General features: G+C 39.7%; 1 protein-coding gene across 6 annotated transcripts in view; it reads left to right on the top strand.

The window, feature by feature from the left end:
- Window positions 1-24,987, top strand: part of ARFIP1 (ARF interacting protein 1) — a 79,564-nt gene that overhangs the window by 27,863 nt on the left and 26,714 nt on the right. For 3 of the 6 annotated variants that reach the window (XM_080915653.1, XM_080915649.1, XM_080915652.1), the window contains exons 3-5: window positions 13,196-13,304; window positions 19,601-19,696; window positions 21,008-21,120. In XM_080915653.1, coding sequence (XP_080771779.1) covers window positions 13,196-13,304; window positions 19,601-19,696; window positions 21,008-21,120 — 318 coding nt within the window. The remainder of the gene's footprint in view (window positions 1-13,195; window positions 13,305-19,600; window positions 19,697-21,007; window positions 21,121-24,987) is intronic. The other 3 variants (XM_080915654.1, XM_080915650.1, XM_080915651.1) reach the window with 2 other exon arrangements.

Raw genomic sequence — 24,987 nt, 5'->3', positions numbered from 1 at the left:
CAATAATCTGAGGTTGTTATGAGGAATATTGGCTAGGTGTGGCTCTGATTTGTCAAGGTTAAGTAAGCTCTAGGGCCATATGCTTTGTTATTTATCTCACTAATAGACAACCTACCAAAAAAATCCCTAAAAATTGATGTCATTAATCAGAATGTATCTTGCAGTTTTTGCACATAATTTTATATAGTTTTAATTTTACTTTCATAATAAAATTAAATATACATTTTTACTTTTAAAAATATTTATAAATATTAATACATGCTTTAAAATGTAGCATCATGTTTTTCTTTTAAAGTACATAATTTCTAAGAGGCTGTTTTTTATTTTTCTATTGTTTTGTTATTTTGGGTTGCTCTGATAAAAGTACCATGCCCAGAAGGGGCTCATGGAAAAGATAGATTATTTTGGCTATGGTTCCAGAAAGATAGTCCACAGTGGGTAGGGAGTCCTGGCGCAGAGGTCGAAGCAGGAAACTGGCTGGTCAAATTTCTATCCACACACACAGGAAGTATAAATTTAGATTAGAAAGTATACTGAGGCTATAAACTCTCAAAGCCCATCTCCAGGTTGTGCCTCATAAAGGTTCTGTAACCCATTCAAACAGTGCCATCAACTGGGGACCCAGTGTTCAAATACATGAGCCTATGTGGGACATGTCTCATTGGAACCACCACAGCAGTTAACACCCCAAAAGTAGCACAATTAACTCAGAAAGAAATTGAAATTTGAGGTGTATTTTTTGCATGCATATGTGCTGGGATCGAGGCTGGGACCTTGCGAATGGTAAGCGTAGTTTCTACCACTGAGCTACAACCCTATCCTAGTTCAATTAATTTTGCTCTGCCTCTGAATTCAGTTTAATGCATTCTAGTGAAACAATATGAGAGTGGAAATAATAATGGGTTCAAATTTCAGCTGTGTCATTTCTAACAGTGTATCCTTGATAGTGTTTCAAAAAATATTTACTTTTACTAGGATATTAACTATAAGATTAATATCTTATTAATAATCCTGAAAGTCAGGAATGATAGTGATACTTTTTATTTCTGAGATTAAACATCCTTCTAATGACATTTGATACCCGTGTACAGCTTTAATTAAAAATATGGTTTCTGTGGTCTTAAAAGGGTAGTTCTGTTTGTTTATGCTATTTGCTTGCTTGCTTAGACAGGATGTCACCATGTAGCCCTGGCTGGCCTGGAACTCACAGAGATGCTTTTTTCTGCCTCCTGGATTTTGGGATTAAATGTACAGAGCATGCCTCTCTCCCTCTCTCTCTCTCTCTCTCTCTCTCTCTCTCTCTCTCTGTCTGTGTGTGTGTGTGTGTGTGTGTGTGTTGAAAAACTAGTGGTTGAAAAGTTCTAACATTATTTTATAGTTCCGGTATGCTTCTGCTTCCTATTTAAGAGTGGTTTCTTTGTGATATTTTTTCTCAGTTTTGGGGCTGGCACCTTTTCTCCTGAGCAGTTCGTCTTCATACATCGCTCAGTGTCTGTAAGGCTGGGTTGAATCTTCTAGTTGGGAACTACTATTTTAGATTGCTCTCTGTGATTGTCTTCAAACCTGAGATTTATCTTAGTGTTTTCTTCTGCCAGGACAGAATACTTGGGAGTGAATAATTTATAAAGAAAAGAAACTTATTTAATTCACAGTTGTAGAGGCAGGGAAGTTCAAGATTTTGGTAACCTGACAGATAACATCACATGGAGAGATGTGCTACCTTGGAGTGCATGTGGAAGGGAGAGAAGACAGAAGAGCTAAATAGTTTATAACAGTGTGCTCTTGAGAGAATTAATTAGTCTCATGAGGAAGCCATTCATGTCTCTCAGAAGCCTCAGTTTCAGCATAAATGGCAGCACAAATCTCACTGGAGACAGGCCACATGCACACTATTTATTTATTTTACTCGTCAAGTACTTTGCTTCTGAGCACGTGTAGTACAAAATAGGGTAATTGAAGGAAGACTTGGATTCTGAGCATACAGTGAAATCTTTTGTCTCTAAGATAAACCTACATAATAAGGAAACCCAAGTTACTGTCACCACCTGCTACCAATTACTTAATAAATATTTATTAGCACAAATACTCATTATACTAACATTTTAATCATTTTTCTTCCAAATTTTGATAACTACTTTAGCACATTTGTTCTGTGAATATTTATTAAGTATCTGCTATGTATTACACAAGGCACTTTAGATACAGCAATGAAAAAAATACCCACTGCAAGAGAATTGATGTCCTTAAAGCCTATCTGAAGGTGAACCATCTCAGTGCTTGGGAGCAGATGCAGGAGGATTGCTGCAAGTTCTAGGCTAGCTTATTTACATAGTAAGTTATAGGCCAGCATGGGCTACAGAGTAAGATGCTGTCTTAACAGAAATGAACAACAAGAAGATCTAATGAAAGCAGAAGACCTGTATTCAATGAAAATGCACTACATTTAGAGGACGTTAGGAATTCTCTCAGTGGTGGAGTGTGTTCACTCAACATCCCCAGTGCCAAGAGTTAAGTAAAAAATTGAAGTTAGATTCAGTGTTACAAAAGTCACCACACCCTATTCTTTTTCTTAAACTTCTTGTTGTTAGAGTCTGGCTTATACTTAAGGAAAGCTCTAGTGTGAAATGTATAGTCTATGAAGCCATTGCTGAATAAGACTCAGAAAGTTTCCAGGAACTCAGACCATCCCCTCATTGCCTGCTGCTGGGCAGTATGCGTCCCCCTTTCCAGGGGTCTGCTACTAATGCAAACCTGTCTAGATAATTTACTTGTTTGTTTGTTTGGTTGGTTTGGTTGTTTTGAGACAGATCTTCTTATGTACATAAGTTGTCCTCAAACTTGTGACCCCCTTCCTCAGTCCCCAAATACAAGATGTGCAAGCATGCCTAGCTAGTGGACTGCTTTTTACTATTACTTTAATTATAAGGGGATTGTACAGTTTGGATTTTGTGAACTCACTGCTATTTTGTTCTTTAAATTGTATTACAATTTTCTGTAATCTGTTTTTGACCAGTGGATAATTAGGATGTGTCTAGTCCTTGTCCATTATGAATAAAATTGCCTTTTCCACATCTGTGCAGATGTTTGTTGTAAGTCAACTTCTGAAGGAACAGAAGTACACAGGTCACAGATGTTGACAGTTTCACTAGTGGTGATTGAGAATTCTAGTTTTCAGCATCTTAGATAGTTCCTCATATTTGATGTACAATTCCACCTTAGCCATTCTTACAGAGGTAGAGTGATAACCTGTTATCTATTTCTCTGATGATTAATGATATTGAGCAGTTGGACCACCATTCTTTTGTGAAGTGACTTTTCTAGTGCCAGTGTTTTAATTGGGTGTGAATCTTTTCCTAAGTAATTTGTAGAAATGTATATTCAGTCATTTGGGCATTGTGGAAAACCTTTAAACACAGTTGTGAATGTTTTAGTTGCTTTTCTGTTGCTGTGCTAATAGATACCAAGAGCAAGGCAACCCACAGAAAGGTTTACTGGGCTCAAAGTGTGGAAGGAGTGTGGCAGCAGGCAGGCAGGCATGGTGCTGGACAGTGGCTGAGCCCACCCTGAGCCCACCACAGTGACACTTCCTTCAGAAGGCCACATTCCTAATCCTTCCAAAGCAGTTAAATAAATAAACCAATGGAGATAAACAGCTATTTTAAAAAAAAGAAAAACAGTATTGAGATTCCTTAAAAAACTGAAAACAGATAGTTGAAGTAGAAAAGAGACAGTCTCATTTCAGAGTGTGTATTTAAAAAGTTGTTACTTCTAGTTTTTCTAGTTATTTCATACGGTCATTTCTAGTAGCCAAGATAAAGAAACAACCTAGGTATCTATTAGGTTGAATAGGTGCAAAAAACAAATATATATACACAAACACACATGCATATATTTACACACACACACACACACACACACACACACACACACACCACACACACACACACACACACACACACACACACACACACACACACACACACACACACGGTGGGGGGGGGGGCACACTAAAACAAGGAAACCATGACCCGGCATTGTGGTAAATATTCTGAGAACTGATGCTTGAGACTTAGTTTTAGGCCAGTGTAGGCTGCACTGTGATTGATACTTTGTCTCAACACCAAGGGAGAGATGGCTAGGGAGAGTGTGAGAATGAATGAGGAGTTTTACCTATGTTTATAGCATGGGTTAACCTTTGTTAAAGCATGGTTTAATCTTTGTTACAGCATGAGTTAACCTGGAAAACAACTGTCTGTGGCAAGTCAGATACAGAAAGGATGTATGTATGATCTCATTTTTGTAGTGAGAGTCTCTTTTTGTTATCTTCAAAAACCCCAAAATCATAGAAAAAGAATGGGAGGGTTGATGGGCAGGTGCTGGTCAAGGTGGCAGTTTTAGATTTTGTGTATGTTCTGAAGACAGTGCATAGCATGGTTAATAGTGTGCTATATACTTGAAATTTGCTGAGATTTGGGGCATTTCAGGACACACACACATACATACACACATGCACACAGCTAAGTAAGGTTATATATATATATATATATATAAAATTAACATGTTAATTTTAATTATTTCACAGTGTGTATATATCAAACATGTGCACCGTCTTACAGTTTGTTATGCACAGTTTTGTAATTATATATTAATGTAGAGAGAATATCTATGGCTGTGGCTTAGGCAGGAAATAGAGATGGGACATCGGGAGACAGAAAGGATTCTGGGAGAGGCAGGCGTGAGATTGGCCAGGAAGATGTGATGAGACTGGTGCATGGGGCCTGAGCACAGGTAACCAGCCATGTGGCAGAATGTAGTTAAAATAGATGGGTATCTTTAGTTATGATCTAGTCAGAGGAGAGCCTAGCTTTATGGCCAAGGTATTTGTAAATATTATTTGAGTCTGAGTCCTATTTCTGGGAGCATGGGGCTGGGAGGCAGAACTAATTCCATCATATTAATAAATCTGATTTTATGTGAGACTTTATGCTTTTTAAAGTACAATATATATTAAATTAAAAATATTATAAATTTTTAAATCAATGGGGTACTTTTCTTTCACTAATAGCTTTTGCTATTAATATTAAGCTAAGCTATTCACACATGGTTTTAGTTTTGAGCTCTGCTTTATTTCTTGGTCTGTTCTTGAAACAGTACCATACTACCTCACTGTAATAATGAAATTGACAAAACTACCAATTCCAACCTGGATATCTGGCAGGTCATTACTTCAGTGTACTTCCTCAAGTTTACTTTTTACATTAAATCCTTTAATGGGTCTTCAGAGTCTTGCCTGAGAGTATTGCTTATAGGAAGTTCTTTACTTATGCAGTCAAAGCTAGTTAAATAACTTGCATATCTGCAAATTCTTCATTAGTATCAAATTCTCCTTTTGGGTATTGTCCTATAATGTCATTTCACTTCATCTTAGAAGGCACAGAAAGAACAAAGATGTTTGTCTCGGAGCCCTCTCCATATTGGGCATGTACTTTATCAGTGGCAATGCCTCTGAAGAGGCAATAATGTACTTAAACTGGCTTTGTCAGGGTGCTTTGCTGCCCTGAAGCTCCATGACCAAGAAGCAAGATGGGGAGGAAAGGGTTTATTCAGTTTACATTTCCACATTGCTGTTCATCACCAAAGGAAGTCAGGATTGGAACTCACACAGGGCAGGAACCTGGAGGCAGGAGCTGATGCAGAGGCCGTGGAGGGATGTTGCTTACTGGCTTGCTTCCCCTGGCTTGCTCATCCTGCTTTCTTATAGAACCCAGGTCAATCAGCCCAGGGATGACACCACCCACAATAGGCTAGGCCCTCCCCCATTGATCACAGTTGAGAAAAATGCCTTACATATGGATCTCATGTAGGCATTTCCTCAACTGAGGCTCCTTTCTCTGTCATAACTCTAGCTTGTGTGACACACAAAATCACTTTAAAATTGTAAAGTCTCACATGAACTAAAAAAATACTGAGTTGCAATGATTTGGTTGGCCAGCTGGTGTCACTGTGTCACAAGCAATAAGACAGTAAAACCGTCAAGTTGGTGTTTTGGTTTCTCAATTCCAACAGTGTTTTGTTCTGAGATGCCATCCTCAGCATTCACAGTTCTGTAGAGGTTGTGAGAGCATGCTCAGACTAGAAGGGCACCAGCGCTACAGGCATTCCTGTATCTGTACCTAGAGCCAGGCAGTGAGCTGATATGGGCCTCTTCAGCCCCTCAGCGAAGATAGTTATTTTCTCAGTAAGTCTTCACAGATGTCAAGTTACTCTTGATGTTTGAGCTGTCTCAATCTTATTTACAATGGATCTGTTAACAGTTACCTAAGAGCATAAATTGTTAACCCTCTGCTTAGGGGCTCAGGGTCAGGTCTGTCTCTGCTACAGAATAAATTCAGGGCCAGACCGGACAACCTGAGACTGACCCAAAAACAACAGAAATGGAGAGCAAAAAAGAAATATGATGGATCTTGTGACCTTGCTTCTTAAATAGTAACTAGATATTTGCAAGTTGTAGCTTGACTTAAAGAGAAGCAAACACAAATTCCACATTGTTGAAGCTTCTTGTCAGTTCAGCTTAATTATCACGTTAGGGAAATTACTTCAGTAGATATAGTGGAAAGGAAATTTTCTCTGTGGAATGTCCAAAACAAAGTGCATAGTTTAGGTGTTTCCCAGCTCTGGACTCTTTAGAAATTACATACATATAGCAAACTATCAAAACTTCCTATTAAACTTAGGGAGTTCTAACCCACAGTCATTAGGACTTAAATGACAGAGCACCGGTTGAGTAGGAACTTGTTAGAGACCTTTGTGTCTCTCTGCTTTATTTTACCACGGGCGGAGGAGCCCGGGTGCTCAGACAGAGTCACTGGCATTGTGTGGCTGTTCCCCAAGTCTTTGTGACTTGGCTATAATTTCAGCGAGGGGCAAGAATTTTCATCCATTTCCATATTTCCAATCCTGGCAGAGATACTTGGTGTGTAATAGAGGTGTGCATTTTATAAAGGTTTGGTGGGTGACCGCTCAGTTTCGTCAGAGCTGTCCTATAATCAAGTTTGTAGTCCTGGGGAAGGAGAGCTGTTCCACTTTCAGAGTCACTGCGTTTTACATCCTTGCTTGTGCTATTTGGGCTGTTGTTTGCTTTTGTGTGTGTAGAACAGTTTTTGGGTATGATAGACTTGGTCAAATAGAGCATGCTGATATGTGGTAGGAGGAAATATTGATCAGCCTGAGGAGCTGCTGATCAAACCAAGAGCTAAAAGATAAGCTAGGCAGATGGAGAAGGATAAGGAATACTTCCCTCAAAAAGTACCTGTAGAGGATCTAAGTAAAGGAGGTATAAAGACCATATTATTTACAGTTCACCTGCCAAAGTGTGTGTGTGTGTGTGTGTGTGTGTGTGTGTGTGAGAGAGAGAGAGAGAGAGAGAGAGAGAGAGAGAGAGAGAGAGAGAGAAAGAGAGAGAGAGAGAATGAACGAATGAATGATGGATATATGAATTTGAGTGTTAGAGGTGGGAGCCTAAAGTGTATGTGACACTAGAGGGGTAAGTAGACCCTGCGAAGTCTGAAAGCCATGCTAAGGAACTAGCGTGTGTAAAAGGCAGTGCAGCCACAAAACGGTATAAATCTGTCACAATCAAATTCACATTTCAGAAGGTTGTAACTGAGCTGAACATGGTGTTACACACTTTAAATCCTAATTCAGGGGAGACAACGGAAGGCAGAAGGATTGTGAGTTAGGAGGGAGCCTGGGCTTCTGACCCTGCGGAACAGAGGCAGGGGGGTGGAGGGTAGGGGGCAAAGCAAGTTTCTCGCTACAGTGTAAAGATTTCATTGCAGGGCTGACTGGGCAAGAGACAGGAAAACAAGGATAGTCACCAAGAGAGAGAGGTAAGACTAGACTCTGCTAGAGAGAGTGGGACCATAGTCTACACCAGACCGTTTAATAGACAAGTGGGAACAGCTTGCTCATAGGAGCAGCAGAGTGGGATCTGCTGTAGACTGTAGAGCACTTGAAGGGTCCTTACAGACATGCTGGCCGAGACCTCTTCCCTTATGCACTGTCCCTTTTAGCCAAAGTAAGAAGAGACACTTCTGCAGTTCTTCTGTGTCCTGCACATCATTAAGCATATGCCTTAAAACATTTATTGAATACTTTGTGAAATAACACATTGTTATGCTAAGTTCTAAATTGAATTTAGGTTTTAACGTTCAGTTTGGGATTAAAGAGATGGCTCAGCAGTTAAGAGCTCTTGCTGCTCTGTAGTGAGGACTTGCCTGTGGGTCCCAGCAGCCCATGTCAGCAGCCCACAGATAACCTGTAACTCTAGCTCCAAGGGATTCCAGGGATCTCCTGCTCTCCATAGGCATCATGATTCATTCTCTCTCTCTCTCTCTCTCTCTCTCTCTCTCTCTCTCTCTCTCTCTCTCCCCCCCCTCTAAAAGTTTTGCATTCTTTTGAACTAGTATCAAAAGAGAAGTTCCCAAGGTTTGGATGAGCAGTCTTTCATAATTTTTTAAAATCTAATAGTCTGATTTTGTATCATGTAAAAGTACTAAAAATGCATATGACATTTATTTAACAATTTTAAGAAACATCAATTATAGGCCAATTGAAAATTACTTTTAAATGTATTAAATACTTCAGTATTGACCTATAGCTTCAGTAGAGTTGAGATTTGCCATTTTAAGTTTGAATTGAGTATCAGTAACATAAAAATGTGAAGTGGGGATTTGGTGTTAGTTATGAACAAACTAATTATTTCTGAAGCATTCCTTGTAAAATATAGAACTAAATACAGTAGCATATATTCAATGATTTACTAAGCTATGTAGCACTCTATAAGTGAGCACACAAAAAACCCCCTGAAAACTGACATTATAGGAATGAAGAAGGCACATTGGAAATTTTGTACACTGTGAGGGTATATTGTACTTAGGAGATATAACACCCCCAAATAGACAAGTTGACACACTGACTTCTGAGTGTTATGAGTCATCCATCTCAGACATGGAATTATTTTGTACCACCAAGCTGCTAGTCTCTTTTCAGAACCTTATGCCACTTCACTGAGGTGGTGCACTTTTCTACATAATGGCAAGAGCTCTGCTTCTTGAAGGATTGCTGCTTTCTGAGTCAACCCTGGCCATGAGGCACTAACACTGTTGACTGGAGGCCGTCCATTTTATCACCGATGGCATCTGTGTACTTAAAAGTGTCCACAGTCAGAGATCTCTACTTTTCCTGTTTAGTCCTTTCCAACTTCACCTCACACCCAGAACTTCACTCTACACTACTTTTTAAGAATCTACTAGTGCTCTCTTTAAGAGAATGATTTAGGTGGCTAGTGTTCCTTCAGGTGAGCTCAGCTGTTGCAGGGTTCCTGTATACAATTTGTGTACTACTCGTATTAGGTTTTTTCTTTTTTCTGTGATGACGTACCTGACCAAAGCAAGCTGGCAGACATTCTGGCTCACAGTTTGAGAGTCCAGCCCATCAGCACAGAGGAGTCATGGCAGCAACTCTCAAGGCAACTCAGCTCACTTCCCCTCTTCCAGAGGGAGGGAGGCCCTAGCCCATGAAATAATGCCACCGATATTACCTCAAGTAACTCCCTGGAAGACATGCCCAGAGGTTTATTTCTACACAAACTCTAAATCCTATCAAGGTGCTAGTGCAGATTAAGGGTCAGTGTTTTGAATGTTTAGAATGTTTTTTAAATATTTATTTACTTCATCTATATGAGTACACTGTCGCTGTCTTCAGACACACCAGAAGAGGGCATCAGATCCCATTACAGATGGTTGTGAGCCACCATGCGGTTGCTGGGAATTGAACTCAGGACCTTGGGAAGAGCGGTCAGTGCTCTTAGCTGCTGAGCCACCTCTCCAGCCCATGTTTAGAGTTTTAAAGTCCTCATAGTTTTCCTAAGGAGAGCTTATCCTCACTGAAGAGTATATGTCCAAAGAGTTGTCATGACTTATGCAAAATGACATCCTTGAAGAGAGAGGGAGCTTGGAAATAAAGTGGATAAAACAGGATGACTCCATCAAATTAAATAAGGATGTTAAGTTAAAACAGAAGAAAGTGACAATAAATAAAAAGCGAGTTCTGAATATTTACATTTTAATCCTAATATGGCAGGGTAAAGTAAACTATAAGGGAAGGGTTCTAAAACATGGACTGAGGGTATAGCTCCGTGGCAGACGAGTTTTGTCTCACATATAAAGACCCTGGTTTCTGTCCCAACTCTGGGGTGAAGGGGCACTTACATCCTTTTGTTTTTAGTAAGCAGTCACTGTGGAAACATTCAGGAACCTCTCTCTCATGCACTCCAGAGGTAACTTTTATTGGAAATCTGGTGCTGTAAGAAATGAGTAGAGACTGAAGACCGTATTTCCTTTTGTACACAAAAGGCATGTTGGTTTCTGTATTTGGAAGAAGGAATTTGGTTTGAACTTGATATATAGCAGGGCTTGTGTCCCTTACACTCGTCCAGAGCAGTACTCTTAGGAGTCTGGAAGTTTCTGGCTTTAGAGTATCTTCAGAGATCTCCATTAATGACAAGACTACTTCATCTTCCCATCTCTCTTTGGAAACGTAGTTATGACACTGTCTTTGTCACTACTGAATTAAGTTACAGTTATTAACACTTACAATCTGTCTGCTGACCTTCCTCTCTGTTCTCTATACATTTCTTATTTTTAGTATGAAACATTCTCCTGCCCTTTAAAGGCCGCCTTTCCTGTATTTCTATATTCATAGGCATTTTCTGTTACATATATTAGCATTTTATATTCATTGATTTATTTTTACTTTTTAAATTTTATTTTACTTTTATTACTACTTTCTATAATATTTTGTTATCAGCTTTGTTTTTGAGGTGGGTTCTTGCCGTCAGACTGGACTCAGTGCACTCTATTTTTGACTCTCCAGTAGCTGTGCTTAGCAGGCGTCTGCTACTGCATCCATTTAGTATATAACATTTTAAAACTTGAGTCTTTTTGTAGATGTGTGCTTTAGCGCAGTGAATATTAAAAGTTAATTATATGGTTGCTTTAAAATGCAGGCATGCCCTAATATAATTAAGATACATTGTTAAGTGTATTATTTAACGATTGGTCAAGGATGAGTGTTGTAATTTCATGTTTGGAAATGATGAGATACACTAATGACTTTGCTGTCTTCTACTGTTGTCATTCATAAGGTAAAGATCACTCATCCTAAATTAATGAAACACGTAATCTTCTGTTGTTCCGACTTTAAACATTCAACATAGTTCTTTTTATAAGTTAATATGGGAGTGTATTGTCCTTCATTCTCTTTGTATGTTGTCTGTGAAGTAAGAATTATTAACTCTCAATTATCTCCATTTTATAATAAAGAAACTCAGCAAGGTAGAGAAGCAGCCTGGGATCACGTCATAAATGACTAAGCCAGGTTCCCAGCTGAGGTTTATCTGACCCGACTCCAGTACAAATGCTGCAGCATCATGACAAACCGATCATTGCTATTGTTTTTTAAAGTAGTAAATCCACTTGGTATCAGCCCTAATTCTTTCCTGATAACCATAGTGCTAACCAGTCTTGTTTTCTTTCTGAAATTTATCTCTCAGTCTAGAAAGCATATTGTAATTCAGAGATGACCTCAACCCTACCACAGTGTAAATATTTTTCACACTGAAGTTGATGAATGCTTTCGTTTCAATCATTATTAGTAACAGATCACTTGAGACACACCTTGGTATAATACCAGTGAAGACACTGGTATGGTAAAATGCCAGGGCTGAGGGCTGTAGGATTAAGAAGCTGTTCTCAGACATGGCTCCTTCATTTTATGTTTTTTTGTGATAAACCATTCAGTAGCTGGTCTAGCTAGGAAGTTATGAGATTTAAGGTTGAATAGGTAGAAAGAAGTTTTTCTGAACCAAGCAAAGATGCCTTAAAAAATAAAACATACAGTCACTTACTACAGTAAAGTAAAAGTTTAGGTTTTTATCTAGCCTACAAATGCTATGGAAACCAGTAGGAAGTCAATCAATACATAGGAACAGTTAGGTCTGGGAGAAATCTTAAAAATGAATTAATATTTCAGTTATTAAAAGTGGGTTAGCAAAGTATAAATAAAGGACAGTCATAAGCAGTATTAAAGATCAGGGACATCCCTAGATGGGAAGGGCTTTAGTGGCTGTGTTTAATTACAAGTCATGTATGCTAAGCCAGGTCCCCACACTCAGTCTTGTGTTTCTTTCAGTGCTTAGGGTTACACTAAGGACGTTATGGTATAGCCATTCAGCAGCTTTAGACCTGGGTACTCAATCTTAATAGAGTCCTGAGGCTTCCTCCAGAGGTGATCTCAAAGTCGAGTCAGGCACAGATGGATGCTTAGAGACTATTCTGTAGACGCCGATCCTCAGCAGTTGTTCACAGCTCTCACAGTGGGTTTGTACCAGAGGTGTAGAGGTGATAAACATAGTCATCTTTATTTTATTTTGGCCTCTGTATATGGCCAAGCTTCACATTGATAGTAGTAGAAAGATGCAGAAAATGAGTTGAGCAAGGAAAGCATAAGGTACATTGAAGGGTCGGAGGGATGTCAGGAATCAGTTCTTTAGCAAGTATTCAAGATGCTGTCTTCAAGTCATGTTGTTGCCATAGATGTCACTTAGCCTGAGCTGAAGTATTCTTACTCTAGTAGCAGAGTCTAGAGTTGCTGAAACCCAGCTGTGTCTACCAACTATTACTATGAAATTGCCCCATCTGTCCTTTCTAACCGGTCTGTGATGCCAGTTGCATATACCAGATGTTCCACTTACTCTGATACCAAACATGTACAGATTTTCATCACAAGTTTTCACTTTTATTATTCCTGAATTTCATGGGGGCAGGGGGTCTGCTTCTCCCACTCTAGGCTGGCCTTAGATGAGATAGAATGGTATCTAGTTTATGATTGGTCTTGCCTTTAGCTTCTGTGTCCTGATATCCTTACTGTAGTCAGTGTAAAGGCATGCCATGTCCGTCATACACTATATCTCCTAAGTAGCATTCTTGCTGTATTTGATTATCATAGAATGTAAGGAGATAATGTGTAGAAAGAGAAAAATAGCACAAAATGTAGTAAAAGGCACAATTCTGAAATTTTATGTGCTGTGAGATCTTTTACTAAGTTTTTTTTCTTTCATTCAAATGTTACCAAGGATTTGAAGCATTCATTACCATCTGGACTTGGACTCTCAGAAACTCAAATTACATCTCATGGCTTTGACAGTACCAAAGAGGGGGTTACTGAAGCAGGAGCATCCCAAGGTAAGAACCTACCCACTATCAAGATGGCTGAAGTGGAGGATGGGAGGCTCACTAAGTGCTGCTTCTGTTAAAGAAGACAAGAATTGAGCTCTTCATTTCTCCGATGAAAAGTGACCATAAACATAATCCTCTTTCTCTTCAATTTTAATACTTTAAGCATTATTTTCCTGATCTTCATAGAAATATATTAGAATGAATAATTTTACTGTTAACCTCCTTCCCAGGATGCCACACACCATGCACGGCCCTTACAGGTTACTACTTGTGGAGCACTTTTTAATAATGATTTTCAAATATTATGAAATAAGGCTGTAAAATTCTTTCAGGAGGTAAACTACTTTTAGGTAGTATCCACAAAATTGTAACTATTGACTTGTATAATTACAGATTACATATTTCAAGAGAAATAAGAAAATGCAGCCTTTATTTTTTTATGCTTGCTGAATAGGAGAACTTCAAGATCACCTTGATGTTTGGTCTCTGCTGATACTCACACTGGCTTATTATAGACAGTCAGTAAGTCAACATCTTCCTAGGCTCTTACGCACAGAGACTGCTTAAGCTTTTCTTTGTGAATTCTGCCAATATATCTAAAGTGTGGCTACTGGGGGAAGATCATTGAACATTTAGTGTCCAGGGCTTTTATAAGGACTCCATACAGAGGCATCCTGTGATCACTATCAAGATTCTAGACTTAACACAAGTCTGTAGACACTCAACCTAAGCCACACTGTTTGTGTGAAGTTTAGGCTTAGATCCAAGCCTTCTGGAGGGAACTTTTCCAAGTTATCTTCTGAGGATCCGCACAAAGACCAGTCTTGTAAATAGCCTTTTCTAAGGACAGGCAGTAAGACCTGCTATAACTCTATCTTGCACACAGACTAAGAAGTATCTATATACACATGTATATGTATATATCTGTATAATTCATGCAGAAGAAAACAATTCCTCTTTTGTTAGTGACCTTGCTTATAACTTTTTTCAATGGTTTTTTTAATGTAATACTTTTATTCTTGGATATATTATACATGTATACTATATATTTTGATCTTTTCCCCTTACTCTTTATCCTAACTTGTCCCAGATCTTCTTCATCCTCTCCCAACTTTCCCTTTAAAGAGACAAACAAACTAAAACACTTAGTCCAGAATGTGCCTTCCATATACACACATGGGTGTGCATGGTCAGCCTACCAGGGCCTGATTCTGAAGAATTTAAACTATTCTCCTGCATCAGTCAACTGTCCATAGCTCCTCAGCAGGGGTAAGAGCTCATGAGTTTCTCCCCTTCACACTGGAATGTTGACTGGTTAGGTCTGGCGTAGACAACACTGTCAGAGATCAGGAGTACAGTGATCTCAAGTCCAGAAGATACTGCTTTACCCTGGTTCCTACCCCACTCTTTCTGTGGTGTTCTCTGAGAATTGTTTTTGTAAATGTATGGAACATTTGGATATAGAGCTGTAATTACGCCTCTATAGTTAATGTTCATTGTAAACTTTGTTAATTTTCTTAATGTGTTGTGGTGTGATAGAGTAGATCTTGCTTTATCAATACTTATCCCTCTTGCAAATAACATTGTTCAATATTTCTGTTATATTTTTGGCCAGTTCTTTATTCAAGGGCAGTTTAGACTTTGAAATATATTATTTGTAATTTCAGTTTTACATGTGTTCTGAACTGTAAGTTGGGAAATAAATGAGTGATACTATTTTTCCTTCCTTTTTATTGTGTTTAAAACTGAAGCTAGAAAGGAAGCAAATATGTTAGTATCTTTTTTTTTTTTGTTTGCTTGGTTTTGGTTTTTTGAGACAGTGTAGCCCTGGCTTTCCTGTTACTCTGTAGACCAGGCTGTCCTGTCAGTCACTCTGTAGACCAGGCTGTCCTGTCAGTCACTCTGTAGACCAGGCTGTCCTGTCAGTCACTCTGTAGACCAGGCTGTCCTGTCAGTCACTCTGTAGACCAGGCTGTCCTGTCAGTCACTCTGTAGACCAGGCTGTCCTGTCAGTCACTCTGTAGACCAGGCTGTCCTGTCAGTCACTCTGTAGACCAGGCTGTCCTGTCAGTCACTCTTTAGACCAGGCTGTCCTGTCAGTCACTCTGTAGACCAGGCTGTCCTGTCAGTCACTCTTTAGACTAGGCTGGCCTTGTCAGTTCAGGATTCCCGGGCCACTGAGAAACCCCATCTCAACACACAGGATGGACAGCATCTAAGGAGTGTTCTGCTTCTACAGGCACACAGCTGCCGGCGTGCAGAGACGGGCGAGCACAGGCTCCTCTTCATTCTCAAGTGTTCTAGCATTCTCATGCAGGCTTCTCGTCTTTGAAAGGGTTGGCTAAATGTTTAAAACTATAATTGCTTAACATACTGGCTTACTTTATTTAATTTGACACAAGTTTGTGATTAGGTACTACTTACTAATTTTATTTTATTTATTAATTTTTGTGGTATTGGGAGTTGAACTCAGGACCTTGTACATTCCAGACTGATGCTCTACCACTAAAGCTAGTTATGTCCTAGCTTTCAAATTTTAACTGTCACCATCAAATAAAAAACAAACGTGCTATTTAGATATTTCAATTGTTTTTAATGAAATGATTTGTCTGATATTTGATTTAATCTTTTCTCCTGAAAGTTACAGGATTGTAGAGTAGTTGGACTAAAATTACCATTATAATCTGCAGTAAACATTAAATGCCAGTTAGTTTTATTTGCTTATAAATATTTTATTATCATCATTTATTTATTTTATGTATATGAGTATATACTGTAACTGTCTTCAGACGTATCAGAAAAGGACATCAGATCTTATTACGAATGGTTGTGAGCCACCTTGTGGTTGCTGGGAATTGAACTCAGGACCTCTGGAGGAGCAGTCAGTGCTCTGAACCACTGAACCATCTCTCCAGCCCTGTGTAAATACTTTTTAATACTCAAGTTGGAGTGACAAGTGTGTTTTGTGCTAATGGAAGTAATTTATCTTTTTGGACTGAGTTTATAAAGCTTGTTTTAACCTAAAATGCATTATTGATTTGTGTATTCATAAGAGAAGTCTGTGTGCTTGCACTAGTTCTGTACTTATTAGAAAGGTACAGTTGTCTTAAGGGCACTTGTTTTAGGATGTACAGATAGTTGGAATGAATATCTAAAACTTAGGAAGTAAATCTGAACTGTTGGGGGAATTAGGTCATTGTTAGCTCTCTGAACAAAAGAATGAAGCATTTTGACTTTATTACATGAACAATTACTATAAGATAATTGTCTTAGTCAGGGTTTCTATTCCTACACAAACATCATGACCAAGAAGCAAGTTAGGGAGGAAAGGGTTTATTCAGCTTACACTTCCATATTGCTGTTCATCACCAAAGGAAGTCAGGACTGGAACTCAAGCAGGTCAGGAAGCAGGAGCTGATGCAGAAGCCATGGAGGGATGTTACTTACTGACTTGCTTCCCCTGGATTGCTCAGCTTGCTTTCTTATAGAACCCAGGTCTGCCAGCCCAGGGATGGCTCCACCCACAATGGGCTGAGCCCTGTTCCCCTTGATCACTAGTTGAGAAAATGCCTTACAGGTGGATCTCATGGAGGCATTTCCTCAACTGAGGCTCCTTTCTCTGTGATAACTCCAGCTTGTGTCAAGTTGACACAAAACCAGCCAGTACAATAATTAATACTATACTTTTCTATTTGTTCTTAAAGTTTAAAAAATTTTACCTAAATTTAGCCTTAAAGTCAACAACAGATATTGAAATCTAGTCAACAACAGAATGTAGCAAAATCAGTAATAGCATGAATCAAAAATAAATCTAAGCTCCTGGCAATGAGGTACGCTTGTTCCCCAGGCTTTGTTTTTGTTATATTTTTAATGAGAGTTCTAATCCTTGCACCTACCTAGATTTCTGTTAAGAGGAAATTGGCTAATTCCTTCAAACTCAGACTGTTAGCAGGATCCTGCAGTGGTTTTTTTCCCCCGATTTTCACTTTTGGGGCAGGGCCGTGTAGTGTAGTCCAGGTTGGCATGCACTCACAATCCCTCTCCTGGTTGAATTTCCTCTCCTGGGTCTTAGAAATCAGAGGTGTGTGCTGCCATGCCCAGCTCTAAGATTTTGGATTCCTAAGAGGTTTTTGTGGCTTTTAGTGAGCATGTTTGATAGCTTAATTTAATTGGGAGGACTAGTTTAAACTGCACCAGTCCAAAGGCTTCAAGTTCTGAATATAGGAAACAGGGGAAGGTGACTTTGCAGGCAAGGCAGGCAACTGAAATCCCACCCACATTAGCACCACATCTGCCCTTGGAGTCTGGAAGTTGCGTCTCTCGATACATACAGCATACACATGTCAGGTTGTGCTGTGACATCATTTCTTATAGAGATTAAACCACAACAACCAGAACAACAGAGCTCTGTTCTTGAGGTTGTCAGACATAGAACTATAGCCATGTTTCCTTATGTTTACTACTTCCTCATGGGAGCTCTGTGCCTTGGATAATAAAAATATGGTCTTTGTGTAATGTGGTTTTTACCCTGGATAGCCTAGTGAAATGTCTTTTAACCAAAGACAAGTAAACTTGTAGATAGAGCTTTTGTGTTAATTTGATAGTGGAGATCCTGGTGCAGATTCTGTACTTTCCCATGTGGGACTGTTTCATCTCCTGAGCCTCCTTTCTCACAGACTTTATTGTAAGTGTTTGGACCATCTTATTTCTATCAGCCAGGCTAGTTTAAGTTTTGTAGTTCAGAAATTTAAAGAGACAGCTATCTCTACTTTAAAAATAGTGGCAATCAATTTAGGTCTGTTATATACTTGACTTTAATGTAAGCGGGTTTTCATACTTGTACAGCTAAAGCCTGTCTTTACCAGTGCTTTGTGTGTATGTGATATGTACACTTCTAATTATATGTAAAGTGGATATTGATTCTTTCCTGTCATGAATGAATTTTATATAATTTTTCCAGAAAACTAGGGAAGATTATTATTAAAATGATAGCATATTATAGGTAGAGCTAGAGAGATGGCTTACTGAGTAAGAACACTTGCTTTGTAAACATGAGGATCTGAACTTGAATCTCTAGCACCCATGAAAAAGCCAGGCATAGCTTCTTGTTCTTGTGATTCTGGAGCTGGGTAGATGGGGAAGGAGGACAACTGACATCCTCTGGCTGTCAGTCATACATATATACAGATATGCCACATAATACTGGGCCTTATCAAAAGGAATTTATTTGTTTTGTGTGCATATGTATGTGGGTATACATGCTCCAGTGTGTATGTATATAGAAGTTACAGGACAGCTTTTGAGAATTAGCTACTTCTACATGGATTCCAGGGATCAAACCTCAGGTGTCAGCTTAGGAGAAAGTGCCTCTACCTTCTAAGTATTACTGTTGAGATGACTACAGAGACTTAGAGATACAAGTAAGTTGTCAGTGTGTTCCTAGCACTGTGGTAGACAGAACCAGGATTTTATACCTGGAATTAGAATGGCAGCTTGGCTGTGATTTACATAAAACTTGTTTGCTTTCTCCTTATTCTCAAACCTGACTGTTTGAAAATCTCCCAAGTAGCCTTCAAAGGCAGCAGGTGCCTTTTGAATCTTGAGAGTCACAAATATTTCTTAAAGTCCATGAATGATTCTCATGATGACTTGGAAAACATGACAGCCCCGGTTCTGAAACTTCTCAGAACCCAGAGTTCACCCGGCACAGCTGAGTGTCTGCATTTCAGCAGGCCTCAGGGCACTGAGTTCCTCTGGGCTCCCTGCATTCTCAGCATTAAAAGCAGTAGTCTGCACTGCACATACTTGGTTTGTGACTGGGAAAATTTGGCAATAGTTTTTGTAAAAGCTGTAATTCTGAGGAAGAACGTCATTCACATTTTTACAAGAAGTATTAAAAAATGTTTCAGTATTCTTTTCTACACTTAAGACTTTTCTTCACATGAAGTTTGGGAAGCTATGAGGTATATACCTAAACTATAAGTCATTTAACTCTAGGACTTTGATATGATTTGGTTTTGAAAATAACAATCTCCAGGGAAGTTCGTCAAATATGATCTCACCAATTCTTTTATATAGTAAGGTGCTTTGTTTGGTTTTGATAGGCTAATGAAAAGTTTATCTAGAACTCAGGCCCATAGCATCTTCTTACTTAGTCCTTACCTGCAAGGAAGCAAGCGTATTAATTGTAGTCTTAATTCAGTGTTTGACCATGTTAAAGGAGTTGTCAATAGATCTCTGTTCAAACTTCCAGCACGTGGAGGAGAAAGTGGATTTTCACGGTTCAATGTCTGCCTTTCCAGGTTCCTCAGCACCACCTTTGCCATGTGTTCTGTCTCCCAGCAGGGTGGCAGCTAGTCAGCTGACTCAGCAAGCAGGTGATGTGACTGCTCCTGCAGGTATCCACTATTTCCCCTGCTGAAGCCAGCCTACCTCAGTTTCATGATTGCTCGCTCTGTGTTTGTAGGCACGTGCTCTTCTGGCTGCTGCTGCTGCTGCTACTTTCTCTACTAAAACAAGAAATCACTTTTCTAGCCATTGTCTACCTTTTCAACACAATTAGGTTGTGTCTCAAATCTGAAATTTCATTATTTTAAAGGTTAAAAGCATAGTAAAATATAATTTGTTTTAGTCTGCTCTTTCTTATCTCTGGTTGATATAGATCTACCTATTTGATTCAGCTTTGCAGCTCTGCTCTCTCTACAAACTGAAAGGGAGCTTTGGCAATTGTATTGTTGAGAATGGGTCAAGTGGAAAGGCCATGTATCTGTTCCTGTCAACCTCAGCATACAGAAAGATTGTAGATTGCAATAAAATACTGAAAAATCAGCTGGAGTTAGTACATGTCTGTAATCTCGTCATTGATAAAGTTCAGGCTGAAGAGTTCAAGGCTGACTTGGGTCATGTAAGGAGACACTCTTAAAACCAAAACATGAAACGAAAAGAAACAGGAAAAACAAACTAGTATTTTTTTTATGGCATTAGCACTTTATATGAGACTTTATAAATTCTTAGATGGTTTTGTGGTTTTGTTTTGTTGGGCAGGGGTTGGTTGGGTTTTGGCATTGCTCTGATTCTTAAGTGTGGTGAAAGCCAATTTGGCTGTTGGAATAGTGGGAGAAGGAAATGTATACTCACCCTGAGTTTTTGGTGTTTGTTCCTGTGTACACATGTGTGCATGTGTGTGTGCAGTCCACAGGTCCACCTTGGTTATATTTCACCACTAGTCACTGACTTTGAGGCCAGTGTCTATCACTAAGCCTGGAGCTTATCAAATCAGCTAGGCTGACCAGTGAGCTCCAGGGACCATCCGCACTGAGGTCACTGACCTGCACCACCTCACTCAGCTCTCTACATGGGTGCTAGAGATTTGAACTTGAGTCCTGTTGCTTATGTAGCAAGCACTTAACAGAATAAGTAATCTCCCTAGACCAGATGCTTGTTGTTTGGTTTGGTTTTGGTTTTAGGTAAATTTGCAGCAGAATTTGTTTTTTAGAATAAGAGAAACGTGTGTTTAGTGGACAGAAATGTTTGTGAGTCATCATGAGATTATTCTGCATGTTTCCAGGAAGCTCTAGTCCTTCACACAGTAGGACGTTTGCCTTTTGTTATTTAAGAATTTCAGCTTGAATAGCACCAGGCTTCATGTTTTTTTCTCATGCCCTTTGTTTATCTGGATTGTGCTTTTGTCTTTTATTATGATCATGCAGGTGGCCAAAGAACACACACAAAAGGTGGGCCAGTTATTCTAGCAGATGAAATTAAAAATCCTGCAATGGAGAAGTTAGAACTTGTTAGAAAATGGAGTCTCAACACATACAAGGTTTGTAATTTTTAAATTATTTCTATGACTTTTCATTTATATTAATCCATATTTATTATACATATACATATCACATTGTTTTATTATTTATCTTTATATGTACTTTAAAATCTAATACAAAAGAATTTGAAAAAGACCCATTAAAAATTAATTCTGGCAGATTTTACACACACACATACACACACACATTTTTTTTTTAAACAAAAACACAACCTGCATATAGTGGCACATGCCTATAATCCCAACACTTAGGAGGCCAAAGCAGGAAGATCGTTGTGAGTTCCAGGTGGAAGATTGTTGTATGTTCCAGGCCAATCAGGACTATGGAGACAGACAGACAGACAGACAGACAGACAACAGACAGACAGACAGACAGACAGACAGACAGACAGACACACACACACACACACACACACTTGGAATATCTTTAACCACAGAACTGCTCCCTCTCCTTTTTTGATAATTTGTTTACTTCATATCTCACTGTATTGGCCAGTTTGGGCTGCCCTTCCAGGGATCAAGGGATCCTGTGACTTCAACCTCCTGGGTTACCTAGACTATAGGCTGATCCCCCTGAACCTGACCTTTTCTTGGTACTTTATTTATAACAAGGTTAAGAGAGGCACACTAGTTCTCCAAAGCTGGTAACTGTGATCCTGTAATCATTCCTAAGTGTACAGGCAGCACCAGATGCTAAGTTCAGCATGGCTGTTTGCAGTGCTTTGGAGTCACTGGTGGTTGTTTTCCTAAGGAGCTCAGTAAAATGAGTAAGTCAGTTTTAGATCTACAGCACATGTGGTGCTGTCCAAGCCACAGATCTACTTAGTACTTGAAGTCATTGGACATGTAAGATGAGAAACCCTAGTAGCACAGTCTGCAGCATAAGCTACAATGCTCAGTGTGCTTTGAGTTGGCAAGTCAACATTGTTCATGTTTTTACACACAGTTCTCTCTGAAGTGTCTTCTTAAGAGTAAAGCAGGGCTGGAGAGATGGCTCAGCGATTAAGAGCACTGACTGCTCTTCCATAGGTCCTGAGTTCAGTTCCCAGCAACCATATGGTGGCTCACAACCATCTGTAATGGGATCTGATGCCCTCTTCTGGTCTGTCTGAAGACAGCTACACTGTACTCACATAAAATAAATAAATCTTTATTTTAAAAAAAAAAAAAAGAGTAAAGCAGAGGGAAATTATCCTTTCATTTGTTTTAAAATATGACCTGAAACACTCTATAAGAATATAAGCTTTCTTAGAGTGTGGGAGACTGAATTTGTGTATGCTAGACCAGCACTGTATAATAAGTTTTCTTACTTTTTAGATGTATTCATTTTTTTTATGTATGAGTGTTTTGCCTGTATGTACGTATGTGCACCATGTCTGTGCCTGTTAACGAGGACATCAGATGGGGAAACAGAGTTATAGATGGATATGAACTACCATGTGGATACTGGGAACTGGACCTGGGTCCTCTGCAAGTCCCCAAAATTTTCTTAATAAGATAAAAATGTGTTGAAATCTGCGATGAGTCTTTAGTTCATGTCATCACATGACCTGAGAAATGCTGGTGGTAGTGTCTGAAAGTGAGTCCTTGCTCTGTTCTTCGGGGTGGGGATGTATGATTCTTGCCTCTGTTCCCTCATAATACAGCTGTTGTTATTTGAACCCTCCTCCCTTGCTTTTGTGGAACCCAGTATCTAATCAGTCACTAAATCCTATGGATTCTCCCCCGGTTTTCTCTTACTTTCTCAGGCCCCTATCTTTATTACTCTCTCACTATTGTTACAGCTTACAGACATCTATCTAGGACTGGTGTGGTCATTGTTACATTAAAATTCCTCAGCAGATCCCATTATCTTTAGCGGCCATATGAGCCTTACCCACCTTCCCTGTTATTACCTGACTGCTTTTGTCTGCAGATCCTAGCCATAGCGAGTCACAGGAATCTGCCGGGTGCCTGTCTTCTCTTGCTCCTGTCGCTGCATGGGGGTGGGTGCCACCTGTTTGGAGTTCCCCTTCCTCTGGCTTGTGTAATTTTCATGCCTCCCAAGCTTCGTTCTTTAAAAACAAGCAAAAAAAAAAAAAAAAAAAAGCCCCCCCCCCCCCCCCCATTCTATTATAGACTAGGAAAGGAAACAAAAACAGACTAATTAAAAAAACAAACAGAACAAGGTACCCTGTTCTGCTATTCTTTCAGATAAGAGAAAGTAAGGAAATTGATCTGAGACGATGGGTTCAAGACATAAACTGGAAGTTCCTTTTGGTGTGTTTGGGCTGTCTGTCTGTCCGTCCGTCCTGCCTCCTTGAGGCAGGGTCTTGCTGTCTTGCCCTTGAAATATTTTTCTTTTTCCATTTGTTCTCTCTCCCTCCCCAATTCTTCTCACTCTCCCAGTTCCGTTCCCCCCCCCCTTACAAAGAATAAAATGTCTGTTTCAGGCATTGAGAGCCAACAGCTTTTCTGAATATGAAATACTGTTTTAAAGTCATTTAAAGTCCATTAGCATTCCTGCTACATTTGACCGCTGTGTCTTTCAGCTTTCCGTCCTGGTTTTTCTGCCCACGTTGCCCCATCTGTTCATTGGCTGACCCATATTCTCTGTTGATTGCCCTCTAAGTCTTCCTTCTGGATTTTGTCTTAATAACCTTTCTTTAATCTGTGAAATTGTTCTTTTTCTTGAACTTTAATGTCTGTCTATTTGGTAATCATGCTAAGCTGTCTGTGCACATGTACAGTGTTGGTTCTTGAGCAGGAGGACGTACCTGATGGTATTCCCTGTTCTGCGTCTTTCATCCACCCATCAGTCAGGAGCTCTGTCTCAGTCAATGATTTTGTTTAAAACCATCCAGCTCTTCAACTTGGCAAGTTAGCTTCACTTGGAAGCTATTCTAAATGCTTTTGGGGGAGGGCCAGGAGGGGTGACAGGATCTTGGTAGGTAGCGTGGGACTTGCAATGGAGATAGATCAGCAGGTCTCAAATTCAGAGGTTTTCGTGCCTCTGCCTCGTAGTGCTAGAACCAAAGGTGTGCACCACCACACCCTGACTGAGTGTCTTCTGTATGTAGGAAGCCTTGATCAGTTTATTGTAAGTAGTCTCCACTTCCAAGGACTTTGAAGAAGGGTAGAGAAATTAGTCTCTCTGTAAACCTGCTATGTAATGTATCATAGTCTTCAGTGTTGCATTTTAGTTACAGAATGGCTCAAGGATTATGCCAGAAACTTCCTGAGGCCCCAAATACTGAAGAGATGAGTAACAGCTGTGTACCTTCTTTACCACACTACAAACATACGCACTCCAATATACTCATTTTTGATCATTTAGATTTTCCTTAAGAATGTACAGTTAAACTTTTTTATTTTGATTTTCATCTCCTAGAAAGGTTTTCTATTTTGTTTAGAGTTACTGTATCTGTGTCTGTGTGCGTGTGTACTCATGCCATAGGGGATAACTTGCTGGAGTTGGTTCTCTCGTTCCTCCATTGAGGGTCCTTGGGATCAACCTCAGGTCAGGCTTGACTAGCAGCACCTCTGCCGGATGTTAGTCCTGTTCCCTTGTCCTTTGCTGTGCCTCTGGGAACTTGGCCTGACAAGAGCCTTAAGAACAAGACAAAGACACACACAGAAAGAGCAGGGGCAAGTGTACATGGCTCTCGGATGAAGAAACTCCAGCACCCCAGAAGCTAGCATGTTTATTACATGGAACTGGGCAGGGGGCTGGGATACACACAAGCAGGCATCCTTGGTGGGAAACCTATGATGGACATTTTCTGCTCATTCTGACTTTGTCATTCTCTGAGCCTCCCTCCTGGGGAACGGCTCTGCTGTTTCCCCTTGGGCCTGAGGCTCTGGGGTCCTTGACATGGCTGTGCACAC

The sequence above is a fragment of the Micromys minutus genome, assembly GCF_963924665.1.
Source record: "Micromys minutus genome assembly, chromosome: 4".
Lineage (NCBI taxonomy): Eukaryota > Metazoa > Chordata > Mammalia > Rodentia > Muridae > Micromys > Micromys minutus.
This window is presented reverse-complemented; position numbering and strand designations above follow the sequence as displayed.